Raw genomic sequence first — 17,187 nt, 5'->3', positions numbered from 1 at the left:
CACTAATCATTTATTCAACAAATGTTTCTTGAGCACCTGCTCAGAATGAGGCCCTGTGTTAGGTACTGGAAATACAGCAGAGAACAAAACAGACATGGTCCCTAACTTCACGGGAACCAGCAGGGAGCCAACATCAAGCTTACAGCCACAGATCTATGTGATCAGCTGTAATGAGTGCCATTAAAGGAAAGGTAAAGGATGCTTTGAGAAAACTGGTAGGGAATTTGGTGTAAATATCACTTCCTTAGGGAGATCTACCCTGGTTCACACTCCTCTCAATTACAAGTTGGGAAGATGTCCTGGGAAGATCTCCCTAATAAAGTGATATTTATGCCAAAATAAGATGTGAGGGCATGATGGCACATGGCGGTGTTCCTGGCAGAAGGAAGGGCAAGTGCTAGAGCACAAAACAGGAAAAATAATATTGCATTCACGGAACTGAAGCAGTCTAGTGTGGCTGGAATGGAGAAAGGAAAGTGTTTCAAAATGAAACAAGAGAGGCTACCTCAAAAGCTAGGTCACGGAGGGCATTCTAGGCCCTGTTCAGATTTTATTCTTCAGCCTAAGAACAGTGGAGAACCTCTAAAAAGTTTTAAGAATTATATGATGAAATCCACATTTTGAAAAGATCGCTCGTGGCAGACTGAGGAATGTATTGGAAGGAGGGGAACCTGAATGTCGGGAGGCCAGTTAAACAGGCAACTACAGTGGCCCAAAGCAGATGGACGGTTTCAATTAGGGTGGTGGATACGGAAACACAGAAGTAAATGGACCCAAGAAACATTTTGGAAGTAGAAAGGGCACGAAATGGTAATAAGCTGGATGTCGGAAATGGGAAAGGGAAGTAAATACCAAGGATAATTCCTAGGTCTAGGGCAACATGTTTCCCTCACTGAAATGTAAGCTCCTAAAGGTAAGGACTTTTATGTCATCAGTAGTGGATATTACATGGTTAACATTAAATAAATGCTTATTGAATAAAACAAACAAGGTACAAAAGAATGCAACACCTACTTAGGGTTGATAATGAGGAGGAATTACAGGTGGCTTCTTACTAAGCTACATAACAAAGATCATATTCATTCCTCCATAAAACAGAAAAGTCACAGTGAGCAAAAATAACCAGGCTAATCTTTAGCATTTCCCAATGGAAACTAACACGCTAAATCAATGAACAGAATAATGAATTTTTAAAATAGAAGGGTAGACAAATAGTGCAAACTTTTTTTACTTCTTTCATTGTTACTTTGAAAAAATAAAGATCTAGGTATATCAGAGGGTTTCTGGTCTTCGGGCCAACTTTATTTAAGACCTGATTACTCCATGAATAATGAAAATCATTGTGTCTTAATGCAGCAAAGAAATAATCCTCAGAAGAAGTGCTTTCCTAAACCTAATTTAGATGTTTCCCACTTCCCTCCTGAGTTTTTATATCTTACTTCCATAATTAGGAAGGTTATTTAAAAAGATTAAAGGAAAAGAACAGCATGAAAAGAATGGCTTAGAATTGCAAGCTAATATTTTTAAATAGTAAGAGGCCACTTCAGTGAGGCTACTCACTGATTAGTTTTTTTTAATTCTTTTTTTAAGCAGTGGGCTCCCTCTGCTGGTTTCTGATAACCATTCTAGGTAGAAACAAAATCTTTAAGCTTTTTAATGAGTAGAAGTTGGTGAGATTTATGAAAAAAAGATAAATGTCAAACCTAAAAAACAAAACATATGGATAAGCAAACAAAAAGCAGAATCATACCTATAAATACAAAGAACCAACTGATGGTTGCCAGAGGGATGGGGGGTGAGAGAACGGGCAAAATGGGTGAAGGGGAGTGGGAGGTACAGCTTCCAGTCATGGAATGAATAAGTCACAGGAATAAATGGCAGAGGTTAGGGAATATAGTCAATGGTATTCTAATAGTGCTGTATGGTGCTGATAGTAGTTACACTTGGTGGTAAGAATAGCATAACAGAGAGAGAAGGTGAATCACTATGTTGTACACCCGAAACTAGTTAACATTGTTTGTCAACTATGCCTCGATTAAAAAATAAATTTAAAGGGGCGCCTGGGTGGCACAGCGGTTAAGCGTCTGCCTTCGGCTCAGGGCGTGATCCCAGCGTTCTGGGATCGAGCCCCACATCAGGCTCCTCCGCTAGGAGCCTGCTTCTTCCTCTCCCACTCCCCCTGCTTGTGTTCCCTCTCTCGCTGGCTGTCTCTCTGTCGAATAAATAAATAAAATCTTAAAAAAAAAAAAAATTAAAAAATACGTATTTAGGATAATCGGATCTTGAATAACCTACCTAAAATGTATTTAAGCCTTTTAAATCTCAGCTATTTTACTCTAAAGAACTAGTTAAACCCTGATTCTGGATTTCTGCATCTGGATTGAAAAGAACACTAAGTATGGCCACACAGCACCTCGTTAGTACACAAGTGACTGTACATCCATATTGACAAAAAGACTGACACTCTCAGAGGGAGTTAGCATGTTAAGAGTACTTTTATCATTGTCATTCTACCTTAAGATAGGATCGGAGAGAGAGCCACATTTTTATATTCTGTACTTTCTTCAACCGGAAATGAGGAACCTCAGATTTTCGAGCCCTCCTTGCCGATGTTAAGTGTCCAAAGAGTTTTGCAAAAAGTAATCGCTAAAAAAGATTAGGATAAGGATTAATTTTCAAGTAGATTACCACAGAAAAGCAAAAATTGACAAAATATGTTTTAAGTACTACAAAAACAAAACAGGAAAATAATTAGCAGGTCAAAATGATTTAATGAAATACTAAAATACTTCAGGAATTCTTTAAATATTATGAAAAGGATAAGATATTCTCTATTCAGAATTCTATATTATACCCACCTGTTTATAAGTTCTTTCTGCTACACAGAGCAAAAAAAAGAAAATCCACACAAGAGACACACGAACCACAAAACTTATTATAACCATAGAAAGAACTATGACATCTTCATTTGAACCAAATGCAATCACATAAAGTTCTGAAGCAGAATGTGCTGTGAGTTGTTCCAAGTCTGTAGCTTGGGAGAGTCGGAAAACAAATGGAGTTAAACCCAGGATTAGAGAGATTGCGTTTCCAAAAATCTGGTATCCTATTCCTGGTATATGGCTGTTCACCTTTAGAGAAAGGGAGAGAGGAAAAATAAAAAAAAAAAAAAAGTACACAAATTTTATCAACAGTAAAATGAATTCCTATTAAGCATTATTTTATTTATAGCAATATGAAACATTTTGTTAGACTATATGAGTTTTAATATATGAATAATGAAATTTAAATTTACTCAAAGTTTGGAAACCATTTTACCGGGAAACTGTAAGTCATTATGTCTTCAGTTTTTAAAAATAGTTCATTATCAGATTTCTAATTCACTAAATAGATGCAAAAGGATGAACTATCTTGGTCTTACCTAGATCCAGAAAAAAAATTCTAAGTATCTAATTATTTCGAAAGTTAGAAATATTCATATATACTTTAATATTAAAAAGGAGGAGATCTCATATCAACTTAAGCTCAGTTCATAAAAAGAAAAATCAAGAATGCTACTTATTTGATAAATTTGCAATTTGTGTCTTCTTCAAAGAGCTCAAAATACAAATGGATTATCTCCTTAAACTCTAAAACCATTTTAGAAGAGAGAGTATGTTAGAGGGGGAAAAACTAAGTAAGAAAGGGGGGAAAAGGAGAATTATAGAAAAGGAAACTGGAAATTAAATAACGGGAAATATAAGACTGGTAGGACTATGAGGGATCTTAAATACCAGCAAGCTTTTTATCATCATATTGTACACTATACATATATGCACATATATACCTATTATACATCTGTCAATGACCCGCTAGTTCACAGGCAGTTCAGGTATGGAGAACCAACTAGATACACATCTCCAGACACTCCTTCTGCCTAAGTAATAGGAAGGGGATCAATTTCTAGAGCAGTTACTCTAACGTCTGTCCTCCATAAAGCCTGCACCATAGTTCTCACACAACACACCACAGACAAGAAATTCAGAATTCCAAGTTAAATCATGTCTAGCTGTCCAGAGGAATCAGATAAAATTTAAAAACCGTGATTATCTGATAAAAGACACAATTTAATAGAAATGGAAATTAAAACTCACAGTATTTGTACTCTATCTCCTCAAACTACCATTAGCATTTTTACACCCTAGCTGCATTACTTCTATATATTTAAGTGAGCAAGCATCAAGACAAATACCCTATTTTGAATTTTTGGGTACTAATATGCAGAAGGGATGATACAGGAGAAAGTAAGCCTTCATCAACACTTGTGTATCTGGCAGCTCCTCAGTTTGATCCATGAAAAGCAAAAGAAAGAATAACATAAAAGAAGAAAATTTGAGATTGTACCATCTACTCTTGGTCAGAAGAATGAAAACACCAAAAGACGACAGTGGTTTGGTGATAAATCACCATTTAAATCACAGCGCCAAATACAAATAACTGTCTTTTCCAGGTTGAAGAAATGAGTTAAGTTGTAAATATAACCTCGTAGTAATTACTTAATATATTAATAATCACTGTCTTACTCTTGAACTAAAAGAACAGAATTTAGAAACTCACTCTGTTCATTATCATTCCGCTGATTTCAAGCACAGACATGTCTGCTTTCTTACAGTCATTGCCTTCCCATACGATAGCACTGATTTTTTCTAATCCTGGGTGGGAACTATGGAGCCAGGGCAAATGACTCTACAAAAAATAAGCAGAAATAGATGAATACATTTATCACATTTCATAAATACAACATGTGTGTGTATATATATAAACTACACTAAAAAACAAACTGGTGAATATACTTACCATATTTTATAAATAGAACATATATATATAGCTGAACATGGGTATATGTGTATCTACACACACCCAATATCAGTGACACTAAAATTCTATCTTAATGTTAATTAGCATATACACTGAACAGATGGCATATGAAATTATACAATTATAAAAAATGTGTAAGTTAAGAACTTCCTATAACAGGTATTAGGCAAGCTATTGCTCAAAAATCCTCTAAAATGTGTCAGCAAAAGCACTCAGTTGTCAATCTGTCTACATAGCTACAAATATACTAATGTTCCAAGACAAATGGATATCAATTTGTTCATATTACGGACTCTCTAGCTTATGGTCATTCAATACAAAAGCACATGACAGGTATGATTTAACCTCTTTGAAAGACTAAACGGTGATACAATCACATCCTGAAAGAGACTCTCCCTCACACCCTCAGCCTCAGTATTTGATTCATTACTTTTCTGATATTTTAATCTAGCAATTCCTCAAAGGATCAATTTAAGTTTTTTTTTTTCGTTAGAGTAAATACTGCAAACGGAAGCACATGGAACTAGAAGTACTCTCACAAGAATAAAGCATCTCTCAACGTTTCAAGAATAGAAAAAGAAAAGAAAAATTGAAAGCCTTAATACAAAGGACCAGATGCTTAAGTTTGGGTGTTTTGTTTGTTTTAGATTTATAATATAAAAAAAAAAAAACTGCAGGGCTCTTGGCTGGCTCAGTCGGTGGAGTGTGTAACTCTTGATCTCGGGGTTGTGAGTTCGAGCCCCACATTTGGGTGCAGAGATTACTTAAAAATAAAACCTTTAAAAAAATAAAACTTCAAAATAGGATAGTTGGGGATTAAAGATAGCAATAAAATTAATACAACACTAATCTTTACATTATCAGATATTGATAAGTGAATACTAAAAGATTAAAACCCAAATGGGATTAATTTACATTACAGTATTGCTAACTTATTTATATAACGCATTTCATTAAAATAACTTCTAACAACGAACAGAAGAATCTACTATAGTTATATTTATCCTCTGAAGAATAAAAATGTGATTAAAATATGGTAAAGACTGGATGATAAATGCAAGTAATGAATCATGGAACACTGCATTAAGAACTGGGGATGTACTGTATGGTGACTAATATAACAAAATAAATATTATTAAAAAAATAAATAAAATAAAATATGGTAAAGATATGTTTTTTGAAAACTTAAGGAATATAATATTTTCCTGTAGGGAGAATAAAATTGCATTGATTCGTTTTGATTAAAGATATAAAATAATACTTTAATAATATGTAAGAAAACAGATATGGGAACTTATCGTCATTCTGAACTATATATTAATTTTCTTTATGTAATGCCAGTAGCCATTTTATTGGCAAAGCTTTTGTACATTTAGTTTATTTGACTATGAAGAAGTTTCCTCTAAAAACTTATCTTTTTACCAAAGATATATATTATTTTAATACACATTAACCATTATAGCATATATGTCACTACTGGAGAGCCTTAAACACTGTAATATACTAGTTATTAACAATCCACGTAATTCCACAAATATTCCACAAAATATTCTAGCTAGGATAGAAGTTGTTTGTACCAAAACACGTATCAAACTTTCCATGGAAATCTAGTTAATCATGAAATGGAATGTAACTACAAAGCCAGAAACAAGTGGGAGAAGCTGAATGCAGAGTGTAAAGTCTAAGAGGCAAGTTTTCAATAACTGATTTACAGGCTTCTAATCTTTTTAAACTCTCAGTCTGTTAGCAGTGAATTAAAGGCTTCCCAATTACATGAAGCAAGGCATATCAAGAAGGTCCATCTAGACACAGAAATAGGAATTCAAGTCCTTCACCCTCCTTCCAAAAGTATTCATTCTGCGCCCAGCTACTTTTGCAGTTCCTCTAACTAGCATTTGATATCATCTTTCTATTTTTAGAAAGCCAGAAGGCAGAGGAGAGCAACTAGAAACTGGTGAATTTAAAAAGAGTTAATTGAAAAAAACCCCAAAAACCCAACCCTGTATCTGTGTGTGTGAAATATATTCTGAAACAACAGTCTTGTTGAAACATGGACTGCCTACAGTGTATGAAGAACAGTATTAAATGAAACACTTTTTCAAAAAGGCTCAAGGAAAACATCAGAGCAAATAATTCTATTTTATAATTTTATCACATAGGTTCTTCTTAGTATGTTTTTCAAACCAAAATTTGGAACTCTTTTTAATGATTGTTCTTTATCCTCATTCAAAATCTCAACTGCTTTGCTCTGTGTTCATTCAAAATTGCCTGAAAACTTTAACACTTAAATGGTGACAACTGCTTTACTGGAGTTTCTACCTGTGGGAGCTGTATCCATTAAAATCTGGCTTTACCTACCGAGAAATGAATTTCACTTGAATATGGTCTCATAACTTTATTATATATGCAGCCATGACCAGAGGAGAGAAATTTTCTGCTGTAGAAATATTTCAGTTACTATTGCCCAAGAAAATAAAACAACACAAAACTACAAATTTGGTAACATCCTGACTAGAACACATGGATTCAAATGTTCATTGTTTCTTCCTAAGGAGAGACTTTTTCAGTCTTTATGGTGGGCAGGAAATGGTCCTCCAACCTAATACAGACCTTAGTCAAATAAGAAAAAAAAAAAAACAAAAAAAACGGGTAGCTTTTCATTAAAGGGAGCTAATTTCCATTACACAGCTGCTATTTTTTTTTTAAAGATTTTATTTATTTATTCGACAGAGATAGAGACAGCCAGCGAGAGAGGGAACACAAGCAGGAGGAGTGGGAGAGGAAGAAGCAGGCTCCCAGCGGAGGAGCCTGATGTGGGGCTCGATCCCAGAGCGCCGGGATCACGCCCTGAGCCGAAGGCAGACGCTTAACCGCTGTGCCACCCAGGCGCCCCTACACGGCTACTATTAAAACTGAAAATATTGAGCTTATTTTTTAGAAGCCTGAGAAAAATAAATGTGTGTAAAATCAAGTCTTTAATCCAAAAGCAAAACCAATGTAAGCCCATCATACTATAATTAATATGCAGACGAGAACATTAAAAATCTTATCAAAAAAGGAGCAGAGTGGTGTGATAGATTTAGGACCAATTTATTCTGTATAGCATGCATTAAAAAAAATGTATTTCCTTTCATTCATTCACTCAACATTTGTTTAAACACCTACTATGTACCAAGCACTGTGTGATTCAACAATGAGCAAAAGAACACATGGTCCCTGCTTCTACGCCTATTTAGGGTATCACCAGGAAAATAGCTCTCAGGCATTTTCCTAAACTTTAATTCCAGTTATTACGCTCAGCGACGTAGATGAATATCCAGATGACTCATCCAACACCCTATTCTCATGGATTGTTCATTGTTTTCTTCACTTCTTACAATCCAGGGACCTGCAGCTACTCCCATGGCCACAGCCTGGACCTTGTCAAAACACCGAACTGCTCAACTTCTGAACTGAGTCTTCAACCACAACTCCTCTTACGGGATGTCTCAAACCAAATTCTAAAACACTTCTGAACACACCTATCCTTCCATCTATCAGTCCCTTCTTGGTTTCACTTCCTTCTCAATCTGACACGTTTAGACACTTACCATATCCATTACTTCTTGTCCTATCCTGTCCCTTGAATAGCAACTATTTATTGAGCACCTATACTGTGTAACTTTGGGTGCATTATTTAATTCCAAGCCTCAATTCTTCTCATCTACAAAATAAATATATACAAAATACATTGCATTGTCATAGGTTGTGAGAATTACATGGCATAATGCATCAAGATTACTATGCACAGTGCCTGAAGATAGTGAACGCTTTTTAAATGTTTGCTATTACTGATTACCACAACTGTATTCCAGAGAATATCACACAATTGTGTGGATTGGGCAACCACAAATTCATGGTTTCAGATTCCAGCTGGACCCTCAGCAATATGGCAGTGTGACTCTTACTGTGTTCATTGACCTGAATACGTGCAAACATATACTCTCCATTTCCCACAAATGATAACTTTGAGCCTTCACCACCATCTACAAACCCCCAATCCCATCATCTTACTTATTGTTAATAGACCTCCTGGCCTCCACATCCTCATCATCTTACTTTCTCTGTGCACTTCCTCCTCCTCCTGTATCTCAGCAGATGTGTTCTCCTTCCTATCGAAGGCAAAACTTCCTACTTATGCTTCCCTTCCAGAATCTTAAGAAATCTCATTCAACAACTACTTCTCTAGTATCTCTTCAATCCTTCCCTCCTGGTTTTCCCCTATGTACACATATGCTTAGATATCTCACACCTTGGAGGGTACAGACCAGAAAATTCCCTCAATTCTATTTCCCCATATTTTAACAATGTTTACGGCTTAATTTATACCCCAAATTTTAAATTTTAGGATATTCAAATTTATCAATCCCTTCATTTTTGATGTTTGCTTGTGTTTTCCTATCTTCTTTAAAAAATTACTCTCTTAGGGTGCCTGGGTGGCTCAGTCAGTTAAGCATCCGACTCTTGGTTTTGGCTCAGGTCATGATCTCAGGGTCGTGAGATCCAGCCTTACGTCGGGATCCATGCTGAGGTTCTTGGGATTCTCTTTCTCTCTCTCCCTCTGCCCCTCCACCTGCCACTCGCCCTCTCTCTAAAAAATAAAATAAAATAAAATGAAATAAAATAAAACAAAATATTATTCTCTTATCAAGAGTAACTAAGATTTTTCTCCTATATTTTCTTGTAAGTATTTTAAAGTTTGCTTCCTCACATTTAGGAACTATCTGGAACATATTTTTGTGTAATCATTTGACCTACAACTACATACTGAAGAATCCATCCTTTTCCACTGGTCGTAATGCCATTATGTCATATATTAGGGACCCACAGAGACACATACTACTTCAGGGATTTCTATTCTGTCCCATTCATCTATTTGTTTATATCCTGCCTTGGTCTGCTTGGGCTGCTGTACAAAATACTATGGACTGGGTGGCTTAGAAACAACAGATGTCTATTTCTCACAGTTCTGGAGGCTGGGAAGTCTAAGATCTAGGTGCTGGCAGATTTGGTGTCTGATGAGATCCCACCTCCTGGTTCACAGACTATCCTCTTTTTGCTGTAGCCTCACATGGTGGAAGGGGCAAGGGAGCTCTCTGGGGTCTCTTTCCTAGGGCTCTAAACCTACTCATGGGCGCTCCACCCTTATGACCTCATCACCCTCCAAAGGCCCCATCTCCAAATACCATCACCTTGGGCATTAGGTTTCACCATATGAACTGATGGATGGGAGGGGGTGGGCACAAACATTCAGTCCACAGCATACAACTATACCATTCTACCTTTATCAATTACTGTAGTTTTAAAGTAAATTTTTATATCCAGTAGGGAAAGTCTCCTGTTGTTCTCCAAAACTGTTTTAGTCATGCTCAACATTTTGCTCTTTAATGTGGATTTTAAATCAGTCTAAGTTCAAGCAGACAAACACAAATGCTAGGATTTTGATAGCAAAAGCAGTGATAATGGGTTTCTCTGACATGTTTCTGCATTTAATAGAAATACTCCTAAAATTTCATTAGTAAATACGATAGGTTTTTAGGAGGTTCTTTTGGTAGCTACCCTTTAGCAGATTAAGTAAGTTCCCTTCTACCTTTAATTTTCTAAGAGCTTAGTTGTTGGTTTTATTATTAGGATTTGATGAGAAATTACAGAAGAGAAAGAAGAAGAAGATTGAGGGTTTTAAATGACCATGGGTTTCCGGACTGGTGAGTAGATGGATGGAGACCTCATTCACTAAGATTTTGAGAGCCTTAAGAAAAACAGATTTATGAGGGAAGATGGGGTGTTTGGATAAATTTGAGATACTGCTGGGACATTCAAAAAAAGCTATGGCATAGACGTGTGCTGTCCAATATGGCACCCTACTCACACATTGCTACTGAGCACCTGAAAACTGGCTAGTCCAAATGAGATGCGCTGTAAGGGTTCACAACAGATTTTGAAGATGTAGTATAAAAAAAGTAAAATATTGCATTAGTATTTTTTACACTGGATATATGTTGAAGTGATAATATTTTGAATATATGGGGTTAAATAAAATATATTAAAAATAACTTTTTAAACATTTTAAATGGGACTAACAGAAAACTTAAAATGACATATGTGACTCTCATTAGATTTCTGTTGGATAGCATTGCTAAAGCTCTCAGGAGATACAAATCTGATATTCATGAGATATAGATGTGTGAATTATAATCTTACAGGTGGAGTTCAGGCCACAGGCGTTGATATGACCATGAAGTATGCTGAATGAGAAAAGGACTAATGCATCTAAAACACAATTTGACTTATAAAACTCCATTTACCAACAACTTCTCAGGAACATACAAATATTTGCAAGGTGACAGACACAACCATAATATAAATACTGAAATTCTATGTTCCAATGAAGCCAGACCACAGCTCACATAAAAAGAAAAAAAATCACAAGAATATTACTTTAATGGAATGTAAGGCTTTTTTTTTTCACCTCTATAAAATTTGTACACATATCCAAAAAAGCTGGACTGAGAGCCCCAAATAATCCAATGCTGAAAACCAACCTGATGAAAAGGGTCGTCTCTATATTCTTTTTTCACACTTGGATTAATTTGAGGATTTTCCATATCTGTCTCACTGGTACAAGATGACCGGCATTCTGCACAGTGTAACAAGTCTTCCCATAATACATCTTCTGTTTCAGATTCTGGCCTTGTACTCTCAGAATCCTGTCTGGAACTTGAACAGCGAGAGCTGCAACTAGTACCCGATTTAGGGGCATCCTGAAATCAAGATATTCTTTGACATTAATACAATTTATGAACCCTTTCCAAGTCAAAGGATTCTATCAGAACCATACGTTGCTACTTTTTGCTACAACAACAAATACACTGTCAAATGACAGTGAAACAGAGCAAAACATTAAAAATGTTAGTATTTAAGAAGTAACAAAATTTCCTCATATCAAAATTTATTTGATTTCACATCTCGGCTCCAGTGTTATTTTGCATGCAAAGGTTGTACCTGTTCCTGCCTAAATTTTTATACACAAAGTTCAAAATTCAGGCAAGCAGAGACTAGCCTAAGTTCATATGGATATTATTTTATCAGTATATGTATTGATATTATATTATCACTGAATATTAACCAACTTTAACTGATGTGTTTAATGGAGTTATTTTCTTACTCTAGTCTTTTTTTAGCAAGAGGAGATCTCATGTATCTACTGCTTTTGCTTTTTAAATAGACGTTCAATAGATTGATGTAAAATTAATAAATAATCTATACCAGGAAGATAACTGCCAACTCATGTTTTTGAGACAATCTATGGTATAAAAGTGAAAAACTAAAAGGCACAAGTTAAATAATTTCTAATCAATTTACTTTTCTCCTAGGAGTTGTTACTGTACAACCTTTGAGTAAAAGTTTGATTTAATAATTCAAAATAACTTTTACTGAGTAAAGAATGGTAATAGCCATCCTTACAGCCAAGTACGCTGAAATTTTCAGATTTGTTTTTAGTTATCCTGTCACTAAGATTGTCCATTTTACCTTTAAAATGTTTTAGACTATATTCCTTTCTTCTTCTCATGATATCATCAGAGTTCAGACTTTATCACCCACACCTTGTTTGCTATAAAAGGCCTCCTAATTGACTCCTATCCCTACTTTCCAGATTCATCTTCCTTAAGTGAGCTTTATTTTCACTCCTCTGATCTAAGTCCTTCTGTGACTTCCACCGCTCTCCTAGATAAAGTTCAAATTCCTTCACCAGCAAGCTTGTCTTCAAATGTGCTGTTTGGACTTTGTTCTCCACGCATCCCTACACAACCCTCCCCTCCAGTGACGCTGGCTATGCCCTTGCCCCTAAATACAGCTTGTTCTTTGTCCCTCTAGCCTCTGATGATGTGTCTACCCTGTATCCTACTCTCCTCTCCAGCCTACTCAACCAAGTGTCAGGAAAACACCATTTCTATCCCTTTCTAGCTGGCTTACCTTGTTTCCAACCCTTAGCTTAGTCTTCTGGCAATGGGGAATAAAGCTATCTTAAAGAGACCCTGAAAATTAAATGAGCACTGTCGCTTTTAATACAGACCAGGTACAATGCAGGGGCCCCACACATGTTAGTTTTGAAGGCTTTTATTTAGAGTGATCCCTTTGTCCCTAAAGCGAGGTATTATTATTTATTTCCATGACAATAAATTTTACATTGCTATTCAGCATCTATAATATTGTCTGTGTTATTAAATGTTCATGAATTTAATATTCTCAAGTAAGTCATAACTCTCAAATACACTGTGAGTCAACGGAAAATAGAAGCCAATTTTTTTTTCCCACCCTTACTATACGTATCAAAATATCTTGAATGAATGAGACAGGTGATTGATAATTAATTTATTGATATTAGAATGGGGCACCATGAATATATATTTAGTGTGTTGATGAGGGGTTTATTTGTGGGAAGAGAATTATTCGTTTGAAGAAGTAAAAATGTTTTGACAGAGTTGAGCAGGAATAGAGAAATAAAAAGAAAAAAAAATTCAGAAAGAAAAAAGGTAAGAATCAGTCTCCTTTGTTTTATAAAAAGCACTTCGAAAATGTTTGATTCACTAATGTCAACCAGAATCCTTGAAGCATACACAGTTTTTATCACAACTGTTTTCATTAGACAGTAAGACACAGAAAGTATTTAGTAACCAGTAATCATTAATTTAAAATTTTTGATAAAGCTAGATTATTATCTATGACTAATTTCTGATGCAGATTTGCTAATCATATACAGAAATGAGTAACAAGATTAAAGACCTGATGATTACTTAACTGAAACTAATGGGTGATTTCAGGGATAAGAAAATATCTTTAATTCCTTATAAAAGTATTTTGCCAAAGACTGATTAATAAGTGGGCCATGTCACAAATGTAAATTCTAAAAAATTATGACCTATAACCACTTACATGTCAAACAGAATTTTACCTGAAACATTTAGGTGATTAGTGGCCACTTTGAATTTCACTAAAAATTGCTGAAAAAAGGCTAAAAATTGGAAATTTTTGAATTAAAGAATATAGCTGAGTTAACAGCTCATTTAATTTGGTTCGGTCTGCTTATTTTAAATCTTTAGACAAATAGCTAAAACTGAGCGTATAATCAAATTAAAGGGAGAAAAATTATTTATTTGAAGGGAATGAGAATTTGTAACATAAACGCTTTGTACCAGGCAATTGTGCATAATCTTATTAAATACTAACAATCTGGAGCGTCTGGGTGGCTCAGTCGTTGAGCTTCTGCCTTTGGCTCAGGGCGTGATCCTGGCGTTCTGGGATCGAGCCCCGCATCAGGCTCCTCTGCTGGGAGCCTGCTTCTCCCTCTTGCACTCCCCCTGCTTGTGTTCCCTCTCTCGCTGCCTGTCTCTCTCTCTGTCAAATAAATAAATGAAATCTTTAAATAAATAAATAAATAAATAAATACTAACAATCTGAGGAAGCTAGTCTCCTCTCTCCACTGTACAGATGCAGAAACTGAGACTCAGAGAAGTTAAACAATTTTTCCAAAGTCACTTAAATGTTCTGAGTCCAAGCCCATGGTTTCTTCATTATCCTTCATAAGATGAAATGCTACCTTCATTAGATGAAAAGCTAATTTTCAATAGGGAATAAAAACTGGAAGATACTTACAGAGTTAAACAAAGCAGGAGAGAGTAGGAAACAGGGCAAATGCTTAAAGGAAGTTATCAATTCCAAAGGACACCTCCTATTCCAGATAATCAAGTAACTCCACCATCTTCCCAAAAGGAGACTAGAAGACGACAACCAGATACACAGAGCAGATAGTAGAAAAAGGCAAGAAACTGGGGGAGGGGTGGGAGAGTTGAGGGGTGGAAGGAAGGGGGTTAAGTGAAAGTCTACACACTAAATGACAAGATCACCACACCTCATCCCCAATCCCCTTGATGCCAAACACCATGGCAGCCTAGTATAATATCTACTACTCCCACACCACCAGAAGATTGGATGATTCTCCCTGAAAAACTAAAAACCTCTAAAAAGTATATCTATAGATATTGACATAGAGAGGCTTATAACAAATGGCTGTGTCACTAACCAGTCATTTTATAAGAAGACCACAAGTTCTACCCAGGCACAAAGTGCTTTCCAAAATGCTTTCTTTGTGTCTCACCCTTAAAGAAAAAACATCACCAGTAATTTGAAGAGAACAGAATAATATATACATAAAGATGTCAACACTACAACACTACTGTATCCTGTCTCAATTTTACTTCTTCAAAGGAGTTTTTGTTTTGCTTTTCTAAAATACCCTGTGAGGTTAGCTTGATTTGAGAGTCAAAATTTTCTTGAACTGAAATGCAGCTTTTAAAATAATTTCTAGTCTAAAGCTCCCTATTTTGCAGATAAAGAATTTGAAGACCAGGTTTTATTTTTAGGTAATCTTTAACATCATTAAAAAAAAGATTCAAAACAATCAATGTCTACTAGCTAATTATCAGCATTACTTAGCTTGAAACCCAGGAGATTTTAGGCAATGTATTTATTTAAAAGTTAAGATCAACAGAATATTGTTCTGCCTTTCAAGAATCTCAAGAGTTCAAAATATAGCCGCAAACCAAGAAGAGCAAAGATTATCGGATGAGAAAAGTAACTCTAAAGCCATATAATTTATCTATTGGAGAGTGAAGACCTCCTTCTATAGAAGGTCCTGAATCCCTTCCAGTACCAACTGACTTCTGACTGTACTTAGTGTAAGACTGAGAAATTCACACGACTGAATTTCACAAGGAACAGGGGACAGTATATCAGATGATGTGGGTGAAGTCGATGAGCAGACACACTGGCATTTGTCTGTGTCTAATGGCAGCCCCTTAGAGAAGAAACAGCCAAAGTCACCACTAAGATTAAATAGAGATAAAACCACAGAGAAGACTGTATGAAGAATAAGTAACTCTTCTAAGCTTGAAACAATCAAGGTATTCACACTCCAGCACAGTGTAATATTTGATTTTTCACAAGTATAGCCCTAAACCATCAAGAAAAAAATTCTAATACAGTCTAAAAAGAGGAGAAGGCAATGTTTATCAAAAAAGTGCCATAAATGACATTTGCCTTCAAGTGAGATAATGAAATGTTCTGTCCTTAGAATACTAAAAATACAATTGAATGAAATTCTTTTTCTACTTAAATAGTTTCAAGAGATGCGATAACTTCAAGAGATGTGATGTAGTTGGAAAGGGGTTTAGAGAAAAACAAATATTAATAAAGAATCAAAGAAGAAAAAAAGAACTGAATTTTACAGAATGGGCAACTGAATAACTAGTGATAGTAACATGAAGAAAGTCACTTAGAATGATAACTCTGCTATGATCCAAAAGCTATAAAGCCTTTCAACTTGTGGAAAAGACTAACACAGGAGTTCACGAAGTGTCTCTCTAGGATGGTTGTCTTTAAAAGTAAACAACAAATTGAATGTATGAGTCTTCAGAGATAATTCACAAAATGAGCACAAATGAGTAGCTCTCTATCATGTGTGCAGTACATAAATCTGAAACTGTTACTCTACATACCCAGACAATATAACATGATAATTGATACTGATGGGAAATATTTACTTCAATAATTATATTCAATTGTTGAAAGAAGCTGTAAATTAATAACATAAAACAGGTACGTATACATTTACATAAGGACGAAGTATATACCTCATTAGGGTAATGTTTCTTATAATGGTGTGACTTTCTGTTCCGAAGAATGCTCTCAGAAGTCCTATCCATGTGACGGCGTAATGGGTATCCTGTTTCAGGACCCTCCTCACTGGAGACTTCATCAGAGACATTTGTTATTGTCCTTTGAGTATCCTAAGTTGGGAGTACACAGAGAAAATTACTGGTAATTTACGACCGAATTTGTGCTTTAAAACTGCAAAATTTTAAATTACATGTACATGCACATACACCTTCAAATATCTTCAAAAACCTCAAAGTGATTGATTAGTATGTGATCTTCTTTAAAAATGTCTTAAATTATTGCTTATACTGTTATTTCAACTTTAAGAATAATTCAACAGCCATTTGTCAAATATTGTCCTATAACATTTCTGTTCACAAAAGGATTTGAAACAGCTTAGAAAATTAAGAACGTAAAATAGGATAAAAGTAGAACAGAGACCATTTTTAAAAAGCTGAGAAAACGGAGATGAACTAATTATACTATTTGCACAAACCCCAAATGCCATCAATTATAAGACCATTACTGATTTAATAATGACATGAGGCGGGAGGAAGTGAATAGTAGTTGTATGTG

General features: G+C 35.4%; 1 protein-coding gene across 7 annotated transcripts in view; it reads right to left on the bottom strand.

Annotated features, from left to right (window-relative positions):
* The window catches only part of PHTF2 (putative homeodomain transcription factor 2), a 115,690-nt gene that overhangs the window by 11,335 nt on the left and 87,168 nt on the right, over positions 1–17,187 (bottom strand). For 5 of the 7 annotated variants that reach the window (XM_026504395.4, XM_057304510.1, XM_048212919.2 and 2 more), the window contains 5 exons: positions 16,587–16,742; positions 11,439–11,657; positions 4,597–4,725; positions 2,859–3,131; positions 2,515–2,646 (listed from right to left, as the gene is read on the bottom strand). In XM_026504395.4, the coding sequence (XP_026360180.1) occupies positions 2,515–2,646; positions 2,859–3,131; positions 4,597–4,725; positions 11,439–11,657; positions 16,587–16,742 (909 nt within the window). Of the gene's footprint in view, positions 1–2,514; positions 2,647–2,858; positions 3,132–4,596; positions 4,726–11,438; positions 11,658–16,586; positions 16,743–17,187 lie in introns of those variants that run through there. The other 2 variants (XM_044385971.3, XM_057304512.1) reach the window with 2 other exon arrangements.

This window comes from Ursus arctos, unplaced genomic scaffold, assembly GCF_023065955.2.
Source record: "Ursus arctos isolate Adak ecotype North America unplaced genomic scaffold, UrsArc2.0 scaffold_3, whole genome shotgun sequence".
Lineage (NCBI taxonomy): Eukaryota > Metazoa > Chordata > Mammalia > Carnivora > Ursidae > Ursus > Ursus arctos.
Note: the sequence above shows the minus strand (reverse complement) of the source record. Positions and strands in the feature narration are given on the sequence as shown.